This window comes from Microcebus murinus, chromosome 4 (assembly GCF_040939455.1).
Source record: "Microcebus murinus isolate Inina chromosome 4, M.murinus_Inina_mat1.0, whole genome shotgun sequence".
Taxonomy (NCBI): domain Eukaryota; kingdom Metazoa; phylum Chordata; class Mammalia; order Primates; family Cheirogaleidae; genus Microcebus; species Microcebus murinus.
This window is the reverse complement of record NC_134107.1, coordinates 86,705,772-86,723,596: the sequence shown is the minus strand read 5'-3', so window position 1 is coordinate 86,723,596 and position 17,825 is coordinate 86,705,772. Positions and strand designations below refer to the sequence as shown.

Sequence of the window (17,825 nt, the reverse complement as noted above, 5' to 3'; positions counted from 1 at the left end):
TGTTAACGTGAGCACAGTCACAGACAGGCTTCCTGAGCCTTTAAAATTTCTGCCCGTTATTTACATTTGCCCTTGCCTATTTGACTCACGTTACATTTTCTTCCTAGATTATTAAAACGAGAAGAAAGTTTCACATTCATTCCTCGGTCCCGTGAAGAGCTTCCAGATAACTTTCCAAAGGAAATCCCTGGGATCTGCTATTTCCTCGAGGTAAGGACTGGGCCAAAGCCGCCAAAGCCTTCTCTTTCTTCATCAAGAATAAAGAAAGTTTCCTACAACATCGGCACCATGTTCCTCCGGGAGACAAGCCTCTGAGACCTGCTACAGATCAAAGACTCCTCCAAAAAGCACAAGCCCAGAAGATGGGTCAGGACAAGAGAGTGGAAAGAGATCATTTCTCTTTCAGTGAGTGCTTTGTTGAAAACAAGCGGCGGCGGAATTTCTGTGTTATGTCAGGCAATAATCATAGAAAATGTGGGTGACTGCTGTCAATAAAAAAAAGCTGGAGCATGAGGGGAAATAAGATGTGTCCATTCATGAGAGTGTTTTTGGTCATATATATCTATATATATATTTTAATTACAAGTATGGGTCCCCTTTCAAAACTAACCAAGAAATAGATTCTGTTTTCTTGTTTGTCACACATACAAGTATCTTTCCATATATATTTGTACCACTTTTGAGAGCCAGTTTTGATTATATATTCCTACATCTAGTGAGTTGGTGGGTGAGGAAGATTTTCTAATTTTCATTTTCTGAGCAGACATTTCATACATATATCATGGCAGTGTGGTAAACTTCCCAACCGGAAGAATTGTAACTCAGCAAAATATTTTAGGGATATTACCTATTTTTATACATATCTCTTCTAGATAATTACATTTCACACAACATTATTAGATTTTCCGAATCTCCTACTATATTGTTGATATATTATATAATGCTAACCTGTTAATCTAATACAGTTTCACTTATTTAGGGATATTAGTGCTTGGACTGAGAATATATATAATCAAGGATTTCAGATGCTGAGAAAGCATTATATGTCTGTTTAGTAAATATCATTTAGATTTAATTAATGTAGCATGGAATCCAAAGGAAATGGAATTTCCTAATAGCAGATATACCTGTAACCAAGATTAAGGAGATGTTTCTTTTGCCATCTTCTAACAAACATCAGTTAAAATGATATGCTTTGCTACATTGGACCCTTTTTCAACTTAGAACTTATAAATATATGTAGTTTTTGCAACATTAACCTGCATTCTAATAAGCAGCATTGTACCAAATGACATGTTGGTAGCTCCCCTACCACTTCCCCAATTCATGCCTCCTAAAGGCTGACTTACCACTTGGAGAGCAAATTCCCGGATACTGGTGTTAGTGACAAATAGGTCTCGGGACATGTTGCCAAGAATGTTGTTTTTTTCTTGTGTAACACAAAAGCAAGGAAAACCCTGTATTTTGTGGCACTGAGATTTTTGCTTAAAAATGTTCTGCAGTTTGATTGATGTGGCTTTTAAATTCAGTGAATCATCTTCCTGAATACTGAACTAGGTTTAACGTTCAGAACTCGTAATCACTGTAGCTACGGATAGATTTCCATCGCATGCCCTGCTAAAATGAAGACCTGTTCCCATTAATCAATACTGCATGAAAATATTATTATTGGCTCATGCTAAAATTAGGAGCACAGTGTGTCCAGAGTTCTCTTATTCCAGATCAGCTATAAAACCTAAGTTTCTATTGAGGTTAATGAGCTGGAAGCATTTGTTTCCTTGAAACCTTGGAGTGGCCATTTTCTTACTCATTGCTAGCTCATGTCTACTGAATGCAATATATTTCTTTTCTGTTCAGGGATTATGGCTGTATTATGATTTGGTTATGACATAACTCAGCTAAGAAGTCTATTAACTAATTTCCAATGTCGTCTGTGAGGCTTAATTCATGTTTTTGTGTTCTCGAAGTGTGTGGCTAGAAAACATTTAAAATATGCAAATATTTGTTATAATCATGACCCCTTTTATAATTTGCTCCTGTTCTCACTCTGGGGTTTATGAGGATACTAGTGTAACAGTTTTTATGTGGAGAAAAGAGAACATAGACCCTGAGCTCTCTAAACCCCTGCCCGACCCCTCTTCCCTGGGCCTATGTCTCTGTTTTTAACTACATGGGGGAGAGAAGGCCAAGATTTATAGGAGGCTACATGTAGGCTGAGGACAGGGTATTCTCATGGGAGTAATAACTCACAAAGAAATCTCTTCAGGGTGCTGGTTGATTAACCCACTTCCTCCACAAGGGTCAGTGGGGAGGTTTACAGCTAGTGTGGAAAGCACAGGCTGGGAGCAACTCAGTCCTCATGGTGATATTAGAAAATGCCTTAGCAATGTTGATGGGCTTCTAATAGCATGGGACATGGTGAGAGAACCAAGCTTGCTGAAGTCATTTCTGCTTATTCTGTGCAGTAATGTAGAGCTCATTAGGATATATTAAATCAACAAACACTTTGGTGGTAAACAATGTGTTCTATAACATAAACAGAGGGACTTCTAGAAATCATGCAATCTATTTCTCTGTCTTTTGTAAAGATTTGTCTAAGCAACTGTTTTAAACACATGGTTATTCTCTCTGTACTTAAGAATATCTATGGGAAACAGATTTTAAAAGCATCATTGGAAATCCACTCCTTTATTTGGTAAATTGGTGATAGGGCTTGAGGGAAGGATTGTATATATATGTGTATATATATATATATATATATATATATATATATATATACATTCAGTTTGTCAGAAGAATCACAAAAATCTGTGCTAGTTTATACAACTTTACTAAGAGAAGTAGCCATTTACATTGTCACAAATGTCACACTGAATAACATGACAGAGATCTCTTAAATATCACCAACAGGAAGTAAGCTCTATTTTTCATACAGTATAACCTAAATGTATTTTTGAAGCTATTGTCTGAGGCAGTGGTCTATTCTATTATCATTTTGCCAACCTATTACAGTTGATTATTATAGTTACACTGTTGCTGAATGTGTTTGTAAGGTACTATATAAAATGTCTGTTCATTCTAGCTGCAGTCACGGAAGTTAGAAGCTGTGAAGAAGCATTATATTTTTATTTGTCCTGCACAATGCAGTCCACATATTCTCTCTTAAGAACTGGGACTGTAACAATTTGGTGGCATTTGGCATTTCATTTGACTAATATCTATACAGTATTCTCACTTACTTACAAAGTATTGCATACAGCGTGCATTGTAGTATGGCAGTTAAAAGGAATTTAAATGATGTTCCCTTAGAAACCAAGTAGTTGGGGAAATGGCTTTAACCCACTCTAAAAGGAATACTTTGAAGTATAATTTGGCACCTACAGTTCCTGTATTTTAATGTTTTCTCAAGCAACTAATTTGAAGAAGGCACTTTATGACTGTCCATCAGTACCAAAGGTTCACATTAGCATCAGGATCATTTGGAGGAAAGGAATGCCATCACCTGCAAATAAATCAGTTATCTAGCAAAATCAGAATCCCCCAATATTTACTCAAAATGTACTGCACAGTATCTGCTTTGCGAACCTTAATAATTAGGTAACATTGGCCATGACAAAAAAAAAATAATAAGAAAAAAAGAAACATATTTAGTTGAATCTCTTGGCTGTGTAATGTAGGGAAAGGGAAGAAGACATAGCTTCTAGGTGACATGGAACCCAACTGTCTAAAACTGCCTCTGTATTAATCTCTTATATTTCAAATTATTTGGGGTTTCCTTTTTAATGCCCGATTGTGTGTGGAATGTGAGCTGTGACATATTGTGACTTTGAGACAGACATCCGTGCCTGAGACTTGAGAGCGGGTCTGTGCATTCAGCACTTCAAATGCTAACTCAGTCTCACGCTTCTTCCTCTTGTCCAGTGACGATGGTACCAAGATGTAGCGGTTCATTGTGAAAGTGTGAGAGTGTGTGCCCTTCCAAGAAAAACAGAGCAAAACGGGACCATAACAACTTAAACAAAATCTCATTCTCAAGGGCGGCAAGGCTTTTAAATCTGCAAACTCCTCCAAAGAGTTCCAGCAATAACACAAAATTAAATTGATAACTACAAAAGGCAAAGCCATGGAGAATTTGAAAACCCCCCAGACTCTGTGCTTTGTACAGAATCACATCGCTGCTGAATGAAATAGGGTGTCTTAAGTTGTGATGTATCAAGAGGGAGCTCAAGATTATGACTATCATTACATTTATTTGTTGAAGAAGGCTCCTTGGGTTCCCGATTTGCCGAGGGCAGGTGTTGTGGATGATTAGGACAGAGAGTAAAACTTCCACATACAGGTTTCTGTCTTGCCATGCATTTTGAGCACGACTTAGCCCACCCTAGACCCTCTGTTCCTCCATGCTATCACTAGAAACCCCTGAACCCTGGCCCCATCAAGCATCATTCTCTCTTCTGAGCCCGGCATAGCCATGGAAAGGATTGCTGATGCCTGATTCAGGGAGATAGGAATGCCCACGCCGGGCCAGGCCCGAGTAACAGTGCACTTCTGAAGTGAACCAACCATTGTGAGATGTGCTGGGGCATTGATTACATCTGCAGCTTCTACCTCTGCTCTTTCTTCAACATACAATCTAAGTCCAAGTGCTTCATGCAACTCTACTGAATGTACTTTGGAATTAATCATACATGACTCTGGATAGACTTTGGGTGGCACCAGCTGCCTTTCAGCCAACAATACCTAGAAACTCAAGTCCAAGAACCAAGCCCCATATCAAAGCTTAGTTGTGTTTTCATTATTAGATTATAATTACAGACCTTCAACTACAAAAATTATGTCATTTCAGAGGCTTCTATAAGCATGGCTTATTAGATAAAGCCCAAAATCATGATACATGAGAGACTGAATTATTAAATTTTTAGCATATTCTAGGCTGAAAAATGGTTTTGTGGGCAGCTCTTGATATGAATATACCTAAATCACAACCAGCTGGTTTAATATACACATAAATTGTGTTCACATGATTGAACAAAATTTATTGTTAAACAGGTAAATTGACACCAGCTGTGGACTCAATTTCAGGATCTTCATGGTAGCAAATGAAGAGCAGATACTGATTTTATATGCAGATTCGCATAATCTTACCAGTTTATATATTGAGATAGTGTGCAAAATTCCTTCCTCACACTTGAGTCAAACAATTGAAACTGAAGTATTACTGTTCTTCCACCTTTCTGTTTCCTTCCTTCCTTTGTTCCTTTTTTCTTTTCTTCTTTCCTTTCATTGAAAAAAAAAAGTCATTGATACATTTATAACATGGCAAGAATCACTGCTAATCTCATATTATAAAATAGTTTTATAAAGTGATGAATATTCTTAGTTTTTTTGTGTGTGTGCGCGTATGTGTTTATTGAATGTAGATGTTACATGGTTAAAAGGAATAACCTTTTTGGAAGGACTTGGGAATGTAGAGAAGTAAAGTTTGTCTCTTTATTTATAATGTGTTGTAACCAGATCACAGCTTCAGTTAAGCACCTCATTACCACCCCATCCTTATTAAGAAATGAAGTAGTTCAATGGTTCAACTCATCTGCTTGTAAGTAACTGGCTGGCTTCCTAAGAATTACCTAGGGAGTTTTATGAATACAAATCGCTAGGTTATACCTTCAGAGACTTGGATTCAGTAGGTAGGGCCTAGGAATCTGTATTCAGGAAATCACTCTGAGTAATGCTAATATGTAGCCAGACTTGGGAATTAATTGAAGAGTATTCAGATAATCCCAATTACGAGAAGTAAATACAAGTTGAATGAGGTAATAATAGATTATTTCACATGTAGTTATTCTGAAAAGTTAAATACTCTGGGCTTCATATCATTATTTCTTTCACAGGTTTTATAATTTTAGCTTTAGTTTCCAATTTGTAGTCTGCTTTTTGAATACAGGTCTTCAAACTTATTAGAGACAGATGTCAACACTGATAAAGCATGAGGGATGAATATTGCTCACTATAGGGCTATTAGGCGTACTAGATATGGTACCATTTCCTTAGTTACTGCCAAAGCTGTGCAGTATATCATAACATTTGCTGATCCTCACAACTGAGGTATAAACTACGAACTCTAGGATACAGAAGCAGATGTCAAAGCGACAGCCTTACTTCTGAATGCTTTGATTTGTGTTCTGAAAAGACACCAATTTAATACTTAGTCTCACTATGGACTTCTCACATTGAATCGTACATTCATCTAAAAGTAATTTCCTAGCAATACCTTATAACAAACTTTCAAGCAATAATTTAAGCCATAGTGATGATGCCATATGAAACTCACACTTCTGAGCATTTCATAGAACCTTTGGGGAAATAGAGACATGCTTTATACAAGCAATAATATAGCTGGTGTGGACTTTTTAAAGATATTCACTAGTCTGTAGCAAAATGAGTAGCAAGCAATGACTCAGATAAAAAAAATATCTGAGCAAATGATATGCTTAATCTATCTCAGAAGTTATTCATTTGCAAACAATAAAAAATATCTAAGCACATGACATGCTTATTAATCTATCTCAGAAGTCATTCATCTGCAAACATAATTAGTATACTCCTATCAGATTATTTCTCATGTACAGTTTTTAAAATACCTATCATAATTTGATTTCTATTCTTTTTAAAGAGATTTGTGTGTTATTTGTAATGTTGCCTAAATCTTTGGATCTTAGTATATAATAGCAAGGAGGTGGTTAAGGATGGATAAATCAGTAAAAGTAGAGCATGGGTTGGAGGAGGTGATTGAGAAAGTAGGTTTTGCAAAAATATAGATGGGTCTTGGTCCAAATTAACTAATACAAATGTTGGTTTGATAAGGTCTTGGAAGATAAAAGAGTAAAGATAAAAAGAGCTCATTACCACTATTTTCTATGACAGCTATACAAATGTGTAGTAAGTATAATAGTACCTCAGAATATGATTCAAGTCATCTGTAGAAAAATTAACAAGTGTCTGGAAATGATTAAGTAGATTTCAAAATGAATAACTCAAAATTTTAGTCCCCTTAAAATATAATTTTAATCAAATGTGGCATAGTCAATAATCATCAGTTATATTTACTCTTCTATCATTGATAATAATGTATTAGGATTACAGTTAAAAGTAACTGCTAAATTTATGGTATAGTGAACACTGTCTAAACATAAGATTATTATTTAGCTTATAAATTTAGGATCCATTCCTAAGCATCTAACTAGGATTACAGCTCCTGTGGATGCCTAGTGAGCTAAACTCTCCTCTAATCATGAATCTGAACATATGAGAATGGTGGGTGGGTTTGCTAGTATTTTATCTCTACCTTTGTGTTACTCATAACAAAACTTAACTTGGCATTCTCCTGCCCACAATTTGGAAAATTTCTGTCTCCAAATCAAGCAGGATTATTAATTCACTGAGAAGGTTTTGACAAGTACACAGTTATATATCACTGGATCCTTAAGCCCTTAATAAGAATGTTTTTGAGTGTCAGTAAATAATGGAAAATGTTGAATTTAAATCTATTAAATTACACTGCATTTATCCTCCCAGTCAATCCATCTAATTGCTGACCTGACCATTCTCAGCGTTAGACTTCAGTACTCTTGCTTATTATTTGAAAGCAGAAAAGAGAGGAAAAACTAAACGGCAAGCCTGAGCAATAGCTTGTTTTTGAGTCTTTTCATACATATTTTTTAAATGAAGGAATCAGTTTATATTCAGTTTTCTACTGTGGACTTTTCACTATTTGGAGATAAAGAAGTTATTTCACTTAATGTATTTTTACTGTGGCCTGTTAAATGTCATTCAGTCGAAGTTGAACAGAAAAGTAATAATTGGGGTATCATCAGAAATGTGCAAAATTGTTTCTTCGTATCACCTCACTTTCTAATTTCTTGCATTTTGCTGCCTGGCAGTTACACATCAGACTCAGGACAAGGGGACAGATGGAAGGAGTAGGGTGGGTAGGAGCTTTGGATGAGATTCAGAAAAGAGATGTAATTTTTTCTTCAGGAAGGTATGGAGAGTCTTAAAGGAGAGGCAGTTGCCATAATAGACACCTCTGGTTTAATGAAAGCCAAGCAATTTATTTGACTACCGGTCACTCATTTTTAAAAAACAAGGAAGAAAAAAAAATTAGAAACCTTCACAAGCCATTTTTAGTTTTCTTAGGAGATAGTGCCAGCCTCTTAGCAGCTGCACATCTCAGTGAAGCTGAGATAGAAGCTCTCAGAGCTATAAATAGAAACTCTTTGAAGGTGGCAGATAGAACTAGTTTTGGTTACAGTGATGAAGGTAAATGAAAGTGTCAGAACATCTGGGTTGAAGGAACAAAGAAAGCCAAAATACCAGCTCTGCCATATACCATAGAAAAGCCTGCTAAAATTAGTACAGAAAAACAGACTATCAATGTGCAAGTGATATTAAAACAAAAAATTTTTTTTCATTTATAACATGCCTGGCTGAGCTAGCATTCAGTAAGAAGAATATAGTTTTGTTTTATGTATCCTTTTTAAATTGTTGTTTCTCTGATTTTATAGAAATTACATCTTTCCTTCTTTGTGACATTTAATCACAAAGGATAGGAAATATTTATTTTGTATCCTGAAATTTGTAAAAACATTTTGGGGGCTATACTATATTCTACATTCTTCTTCACACTCTTCTCATATTGGGCTTTGGCTGCTAGCAAAGCAGGTGTTCAATTTAGAGTAGAAAGATGCCTGTCCATTTCTCAAAAGATGTGCTGGAACGTTTGAGCTGGGGAGAGAATCACCCCGTAGCATTTGATGGCATTCTGTGGAAGAGATGAAGATTTATTCTCAGTCTTCTAAAATTAAAAGTAGTTAGGTAATCTCTTATCATCATTCAAAGATTTTTTTCACTTACGTATAGCTGGTTAATTCATACAGGGTTTGTTTAGAACAGAAACATTAAAAGAAAGAGACAAACTTGAACAATATTTAATCAAATTATCGATTAGAAAAATAATTTAGAACAAAAATGTATCATCCTGAGATAGTCAATTTACTTAGATCCAAAACTTAAAATGTTGGAGGCTGTTAAAAGTTTTCTAAATGTATCAAGTTCTTCAGCAATGAGAAAGAAAATTAATTTTGTTTCTGGATTCCTCAGGAAAAATGCTCTGGTAATGACACCTAATTAGAAATTACATTTAAATGATTTTTCTCCATATTTTCTGTTTGTTACAGAAAAAAAAAGATGTCATTGAGCCATGGTTTGCAATTTGGCAGTATTCTTTTACTTAAAAAATTTAAGCTCTTTTTAATAATGTCAGGTTTAAGGATAACAGTCAAATAATACTGTATTCAAGTTTGTCCACATTGGGACAAACTAATTAGAGCAAAGCATCTCACACTTCTCAGAATAAAATCTAAGTCAAAACCAATCTATGTTCAAATAATTTGAACAACATATAAATATTTCTGCATCACCTCTGACTAACAAGAACTTATGCATTTCCATACCTAATCAAGCCTCAATTCCTAGAGCAATTCTACTTTTATGGCCTCCCAGGAAGCATTCCTTTATGGTCAATATCACAAACTTTCAAGGCTAGTAAATGCATGCAACTATCTTCTGAGACGGGCGTGACCTGGATCTGCATGTTTGTGTATAACCATTTGAAGGGCCTCCCTTGTTTTAGCCTTTTAACTTTAAATCTCGATAAAAATGAAGCAAAATATTGAAGCAGCCAGTTGATTAATTAACAACATGAAACCCTGCCTTTAAATGTTATTGATATAAATGACCACGTTGCAACCATGGCCTTTCACTTAAATTGTTTTAGAATTCTTTAACTAGAAAGTATTCTCAAGAAGAACGAATTATCTCTGATGTAGATCCAAGTCTGGCCAAGAAAGTCTGGATAAACTAGAAAACAGTATAATTATCTAAAGTAATTCAAGGCAAGTTTTAGAAAACAAAATTTTTGTTTGTTTGTTTTGGAGACAGGATCTTGCTCTGTCACCTAAGCTAGAATGTAGTGCCACCATCATAGCTCACTGCAGCCTCAAACACCTGGGCTCCAGCCATCTTCCTGCCTCAGCTTGCCAAGTAGCTAGAATTACCAGTATCCACTCCAATGCCTGGCTAATTTTTCTATTTTTTTTTTTTTTTTTTTTTTTTGGTTTTTTGTTTGTTTGTTTTGGTAGAGACAGGGTCTTGCTATGTTGCTCAGGCTAGTCTTGAACTCCTGGCTTCAAGTGATCCTTCCACCTCAGTCTCCCAATATGTTAGTATTACAGGCATGAGCCACTTTAATTTTTGCTCTTGTATAAAAATATTGGAAGGCAGCCGAAGTTGTTATTCTTATTTTTTTTAATTTTTGTTTCATATGTGTTACCAAACACTGTAAAATCCATCCCTTTCATTTGTTATGTAACTCAGTGACCTGGAACAGTGGGTGCTCATTGCTTTTTCTTTTGATCTTTAAAAACACTTTTAATCTGTCTAAAAAAAATTTCTCCTGCTAAAAAACGCAAATGATTACCTGACTGTAAAGAGGTGTCTTATTTTATGATCGTATATTAAACATTTAGTTGAATTCAGCTAGAATGTGACATAGAGAAAAAGGGACACCAGTAGGTAAGATGAAAAGAAACAGAAAAATCAAACTTTACCTACATTTAAATGATGTTGGTAGCCCAACCCTGTTAACCTAGATGAAAGCTGAAAATGGATGGCAAGGATGACTGATTATAGATTTTTAAACAGGAATCATATTCAACAGAATGTCATAAAATGACAGAATGTCATAAAATTCAACATTCCAAAACCTTAATAAAAGAAACAAGAAACTTAATAAATATACTAACCAGAGGGAATATTATTTAAAAGGACAAAATTAATAAAATAAAAAAAAAAAAGTTCTCACATTATAACTGCTCACCAGTGCAGAATTTTGTTTTCTGTTGGGAAAATCTGGCACTATATCTTCAAGCAATATTTGCTGCACGATCTAATTTAAACAGTAGTATAGTCTTTATGCTAATGAGAAACCATATTAGAGTCCGAATATCAAGTGTGGCTATAACTGGAATATCAATAAATTTTGGTATTCTTTCTGAATAAGACTCTTGATGATTGTAAAATGAATGGGTTGTATATATAGATTTTATGTGTAGTAAACTAATTAGGGCTTTAAAGCTTGTTAACATCCTTAGCGCCTTTTCTCCTTCTTTCTTTTCTTCCCTCCCTCCCCCTTCCTCTCTTCCTCCCTTCCCTTCCCTCCCTCCCTCCCTCCCTCCCTCCCTCCCTCCCTTCCTTCCTTCCTTCCTTCCTTCCTTCCTTCCTTCCCTCCCTCCCTCCCTCCTTTCCGTCCTTCATTCCCTCCATTCTCCCTTTCTTTATTTCTTTCTAGGTCTTATAAGGTACATGAAAATAGTATTTCACTATTTTGACTGGGCCTTCCCATTTAAACTTTTGCATGCCTGCGCACTTTATGGATTTCTGAGACAAGGAGAAGAAGGTGGCTCATAGACATAGATCGTTTGGGGATAGAAGTGACTGAGAGAATTGGGACTTTGGCTCCCAAGGGCTTTGTCAGTCAAGAGAAACATTGGTCTACAAAAACACATGTGTGTTCTTTTTGGCTGAATTTAAACACTTTTTCAAAAAGTTATCAGGGTCAATCTTTTTGGACAATCTCCTTTTATTAGCTCCTACAAATGATTTAATTTAGAAAAATCTTGTTTTCAAATAGTCAGTTTTTTATGCGAGTACCACACGGCTAAAGATTGAAATAGAAAAGATGCTTTTTCTACTTGCAGGAAAATTGTTTTCTGAAAACTACTTCCCAGTAAGGCAGATACACCAAATTCGACTTGGTTTTACTGGCTTTTTATCTAGAGATAACTGATGCACTGTCTTGTTTCCTGGGTACCCCTCTGAACTCAGTGTGGTGTGGTATGGTGTTTTGAGTTCTTTTTAGAAGGTTTGAAAACATTTGCCATCAATTTTATAAATCTACTCTATTGAAAAAGCAATATACAATGTATTCTATAGTTCTTAGCTGTATGCCTTTGAGGTTTAAACCTATATTCAGATAGCTGTTTTTAACTACAATGTTGATGTATTCACCAGAATTAACAAATTGCCATGCTATTAAATACAAAGAGACATAGCTTGGATCATTTTATAACATACCAAGGGATCAATCATTTACAAATCCCAATCCAAAGCTGTTTTGTTTTCAGGGAAAATGAAATCATTTCTAGTAGAGTATTTGATTCATAAGGGAAAATAAGTCAAATATTTTATTAAAGAGTCATAACAAGGAAGGCAGAAGAGTATGTTTTTCCATTTTAGGTACTTTCTCTTGACCTTATAATAATTTGAACAAGGCTTAAACAAGATTTAAAGAATCTTTAATATCCAAAATGGAGAGTTTTATTCTTTTTATGTTTTTTATGTTAGTGCATTAATATTGTATTCAAACCACTTAAGTTGTCTTCATGATATGTTTATGTTATTAATAGAATACTACATAGAAATAATACAGCTTTTTCCCTTTCTGGAAAGGTATGCTTCAATAAGTTAAATATCCTTTGAATTTTGGTTCCCATTTCTTATTTGGACTTCTTTGTTATACACTTCAGGGGTCATAAATTCTAACAGATCAGGGAGTCAAAGTAGGGTATGAAATACTCAGAAAAATTAAAAACTTCAAAAGGGAAGAATTTATCTGTTCATCTACTTTTATTTATTCCATACTAACAAATTTAAAATTGTGGAGGAAAAAGTCAGCTACCATATAAATTGGCACCTATGAAAATACTGATTATTTTCTTCCTCTGATTTTTAGTGTAAGAAAGCCTTTATTCTTGAAATGACAGAGAATTGTAATATTTGTTCAAAGCCATTTTTTATTTCTTTAGGGAATAATTTTTAATAATGATTGTAAAAATAGAATAAATATGGTTGAGGAAAACAGAAAAAATTCAGATGAAATTTGAATAGCTGTGACCTCCAGTCCCATTTTTCCCTTTATTTTGTTGCCCTCTCCTGAATTGATATCCAAGACCCAGATCTGCAAAATTTACAGGCTACTAATTTATTGTCTCCTTTAAGAATTTGGAGCAAAAATTACTCCGACTCTGAGGAAATTGATTCACATTATCATGGCAGGTTTTGACTACTAGGGAAGCCAGGTTAGGTTCAAATAGAAAAATGAATGGTCCAGGGAGAGAAATACTTTCTGATTTTTCTTAGAGTTGATGAACAGCTTTTTCTTCATTAAAAAAAAAAAATCCTCCCGAGAGTTTTGCCTTGGAAAAAGTCTAAAGTTTTATAACAGCTGCCTGTGGCTACATTGTAACTTTGGTAATCAAGTGACAAAACTGTGTCATTATGGTTTTAAAATGTACCGAACAAGTACATTCCACAAAAAATGCATATCATTCTTCATTTCAAAGTCAACCTACCTGAATTATGACTCTTCAACTGTGAGTAGCCATTTTTTAAAACCAAAGGGTCTCATTTCCAAAACACTACTTCAGATACCAAACATAATCCTACTCATTTCAATGCATAATATAAACAGCCAGTGCATTTATTTCCATTAAACATTCAGGCATTATATAATAGCAAATAGGTTTCCCTCATTTAATATAAACACAGGTATAATGTGCTAGGCCTTCATTAGCTTTCTCTGCATGGGGTGGTTTTTATTTAACCTGAATTATTAAAATAACCTGAATTATCTTAACATTTTGGGCTAATTTGTTTGCTATAATTTCAAATTTCATGAGTCTAAATTTTTAGTTTGGCTTGCAATGTAAATTATATTGTATATTTGCTCTTTTGCTATCAGATTTACTTTGTGAATAATTTCTTTTAAAAATCTAGTTATCACAAACTTAAATTACATCATCAAATAATGCCAGGTAAATATATTAATATATATGTAGAGCATGGTTAAATTGCACATATTTTGAAATGTCAAGCTATTTTTTATTTTTTAAAAAAATGAATGCATCTCTTAAACCTGTACCATTAATTTTTAAAAGTTTCATTTCATATTTCATATTATATTTTAAAAGATTTTCCTTTATCCAGTAGTACAGGTTTAGAGAAACTTTTTCTGATTGAAGTTATAAACTATGCCTCACTTCACTAGAATTTTAAGAATAATATAATAGTACATGTAAAAGTATATAAACACAGGATTATGAACACCCACTGTATCTTCATTGCTTTTCATGTGACACCACTTTTTACTCATTTTCTTATCTTATTTGTAGCTATTCTAAATCATGCACAATGTAAATAGTATGTTTTATGATGCAAAATGTCTTTGTATTTACAGACTGCAGAACAAGGTGAATTTGTATATGAAAAATGAATGATGGAACACTGGAATTCTTATAACACAAAGTGGAAATGATAGTTGTGTGTTATAGTTACATAACTCATTACAAAACTGTCTAGTTAAGTCATGCATTTATTTACCCTAAAAGTCCAAACTGTCACTTATAAAATATTTAAATCAATAAATGATACCATAAAAAGAGTCTATAGATTCTTTTTAGCATATTTTTTCACTCTGAATGACAGTAACTAAGCATGTGAATGAATAATAGATGAAACCACAGGGGAACAAATAAATAATTGAATGGAGTGTACATAATACATTATCTTTTCTAAATTTATGCATAATAGATGTACATAGCTTCAGGGTACATGTGATAATTTAATAAATTCATATAATTTATAATGGCCAAATCAATGTACTTGGGATATCCATCACATAATACATTATCTTTATGGCTGAAGATCATGCTATTGATGCAATAGTAGGCTGGGCCCATTTGGAATTATTTTTATAACATGAAATCTCTCTTTAATTATCTCACAAAACCAAACAACACAGCCACAATTACCATAGTTAGTTATATGTATTCTAAATACATATGACACAGAGAAGGCATAATTCACTGGTTTTAGGACTAGACAGTTGCTTCTCTGAAAGGATAGACTGAGAAAAGGGATCATATTACTGTCACAATTAAATAAATGTCAATTAAATGCCCACCTGAGTATCTGCCAGGGCACTATCCAACAGTTAAATGAGACATAACATACCTATAAGACCATTTTATTCCAATATTTCCATACTCCAGCCAGATTATGTATGAAGAAGTCAAGTTATCTTGGTTATTTTATTGGTCTTTTCTTCCATAATTATTTATTCTTGACCATAAAAACCCATTACTACCTATTTTTTAGTAGTTCTCAAGGGAGTCTTCCTCCTGTGTTCATGAACAGAGCTGTTCTCATCTTACCTGCTTTTGTCTTCATGTTGACACCTGCTGCTCGGAAACCACTCCTGAGAACTACTTCCATGACCATAACAGAATCGATACTGGGGAGGTAAAAGAAGTAGAAGAAACATTTAATGAGTAGTCCTGAAAGGGTAATCACTGTAAAATTGCTTTTATGTATATTTTCTTAATTAGTTTTTAATAATCCTACAAAAATCTGATGTCTTCATTTTAGAGATAAGAAAATTTAAGCATAGAGAGAGAGAGAAACATAAGTTGTCCATGGCTTGGTTGCCAATATACTGTCTTGATTTGATACTATTACCAATTAAGCAAGGCAGTAGCTATTTAAAGTATGGTTAATGAGGCTATAGTCTACCTTTTGTTAATAATTTGAACTTTTTTTGTTGTTAATTTGAACTTTTAAGGACTTAACTACAAGGCAGACTGGATATTGTGCTCAGAACAAACTGGAAATTATTTTGGTGAAGGACTGACTAGCAGTTTTTGCCACAATTACTCTTCTGGTTGCCAAATTGATTTGCACACTTTTCCCCACATATAGAATGCCTTCAGATCCCTGTGCAAGGGACACAACATAGAATATCTTACAGTTCAAGCATCCAGCTCAAGTGCAGATACTCTGGGTAATGCGCAGAGTATGTCCGTTATCACCTGGCCACTTAGGAACGTAAGGACAGGTTGTCCGCTTCCTCTCCTTCCATCTGCCCCTATTATAAATATATGTGTGTGTGCATATTCATACAGATAGTTGAGAAAGACAGAGACAAGATAACTGCATAATTTCAATTAAATCTCATGGAAGAAAGGGATAACACATTGCAATTCTCTGATTCATAGCATGATGGGCAGGTACTATGAAGGCCTTGCCCTGGCTCTACTCTCCAGGAGAAGTCATTGTCTATGGGCCCTACCTCCATCTACGACACTTGTCTCCATTTGCTGAGAGGTTCTTACTTGTTCATTGCATTCTGTGGCTGCATCACAAGTGGGTATTAGGAAACATGCCCTCCTTGGGAGCTTTCCAGCTTTCACAGTCCCCTCTCAGCTAGCACACATTGTTGGCTGAAGCATTAATTTGGACTCACATGCTTCTCCAGGACAGGATCGTATTTGTCTTTTGTTGTTGGACAAAACAATCCACTCAAAACTGAAAAGTCTTCTGATCTATTTTTTTCCTAGTCAGTTCTATCTAAGGACATCCAAGCCAACCTTCTCTCCTAAAGTTTTTATTCCTACCATCTTTCATTGTCCTCAATATTGTCCTTTAACTTAATGATAGCCACCTGAATGTCACACAGAACTGGAAGGAAGGCTTGGGAAGGGAGGCAGCACTTTTACTCTTCTCTTTGCCACAGAGCTGAGTCCCCATGCTAAAATGAGAAGTCTTAATGGGTCCCTATTGCTGTCTTTTTCAGTCCTGTCTCCTTTTTAATAGAGTATACAAATCACTGGAATTCTCCACATTCTGCCTGAAAACCACCCAGGTCTGTCTTAATCTCACTTTCTTGCCATACCTTTCCTAACACAGTGAGAAGAAGCCAGCACACCAACATATGCTGATATTCTCAACCACTGCCCTAGAACTGTAGACTCTGAGATCACTTGATCTTGAACCTGCTTTCCAGGTTATCCAAGGTCAACAGTTCATGGAATACTGCAATGGGGTTTGCAGTAGGGGAGAGAGATTGGTCTCAACTCCAACTCCAACAAGAACTCATGAGGATTTACAGCCAAGGAGCAGGGTCGGGGTCAGTGAAGGGAAAATTTCTAAGAGGAAACATCTGATCAGATAGCAAGGGTTGGGAAATTTTCTCAGCAGGATTCATGTTAAAATTGGACTAAGCAGGCCAAGGACAGAGCCCAAGGTCAGGGCCTGGTCAGACAGAGGACTCAAAGGAGTCTGATTCAGGTTTGGTCAAGGAGAGAGTTGGAAAATGAATAACGATTTTGGTAGACAGCTAGCCATTTCTGCCACAACTTAATTTTTTTATTCTGAGATTATTTATTATCTTATTCTCATGAACATCAGGCTTCCAGCTCTACCTCCCTATTTTAAACAGAGCTGTATCATTCAAAAATCATAATTATAATATTAGCTACGAGATTGTCTTAGTTCTCTAATTCCCATGGACTGAGACATTCTAACCAAATGATGATTATTATCTGCAAACAAATCCCCCTAATAAAGCATACTAACTAGACCACAGATTCCCACAAGTTTCCCAGATTCCTCTTGAGTGATCTCTACTAATCAGGAAGGGAATCCCTTGCAAAGTGTCTTCATCACCATGAACAAATAAGACAATGGAAGGCAACTTACATTCCTTAGGAGATATCACTCCTCCCCATCACTACTCCCTTCTACTTCCAAGTATGTGCCAGGCACTAAGTTAAAGGGGGGCTAATGATCTAGTAGAATAGAAGAGCTGGTATATGCAAAGTGCCAAAAGCGAGATCCCTTCATTAAAATCACAATGAACAAAACGAGGGAAG

General features: G+C 35.2%; 1 protein-coding gene across 1 annotated transcript in view; it reads left to right on the top strand.

Moving 5' to 3' along the window:
• The window catches only part of GUCY1A2 (guanylate cyclase 1 soluble subunit alpha 2), a 315,756-nt gene extending 301,199 nt beyond the window's left edge, over nt 1–14,557 (top strand). The window contains exon 8 of the mRNA XM_012755961.2: nt 108–14,557. Coding sequence (XP_012611415.1) covers nt 108–315 — 208 coding nt within the window. The 3' untranslated portion in view covers nt 316–14,557. The remainder of the gene's footprint in view (nt 1–107) is intronic.
• Nucleotides 14,558–17,825: the final 3,268 nt, after the last annotated feature.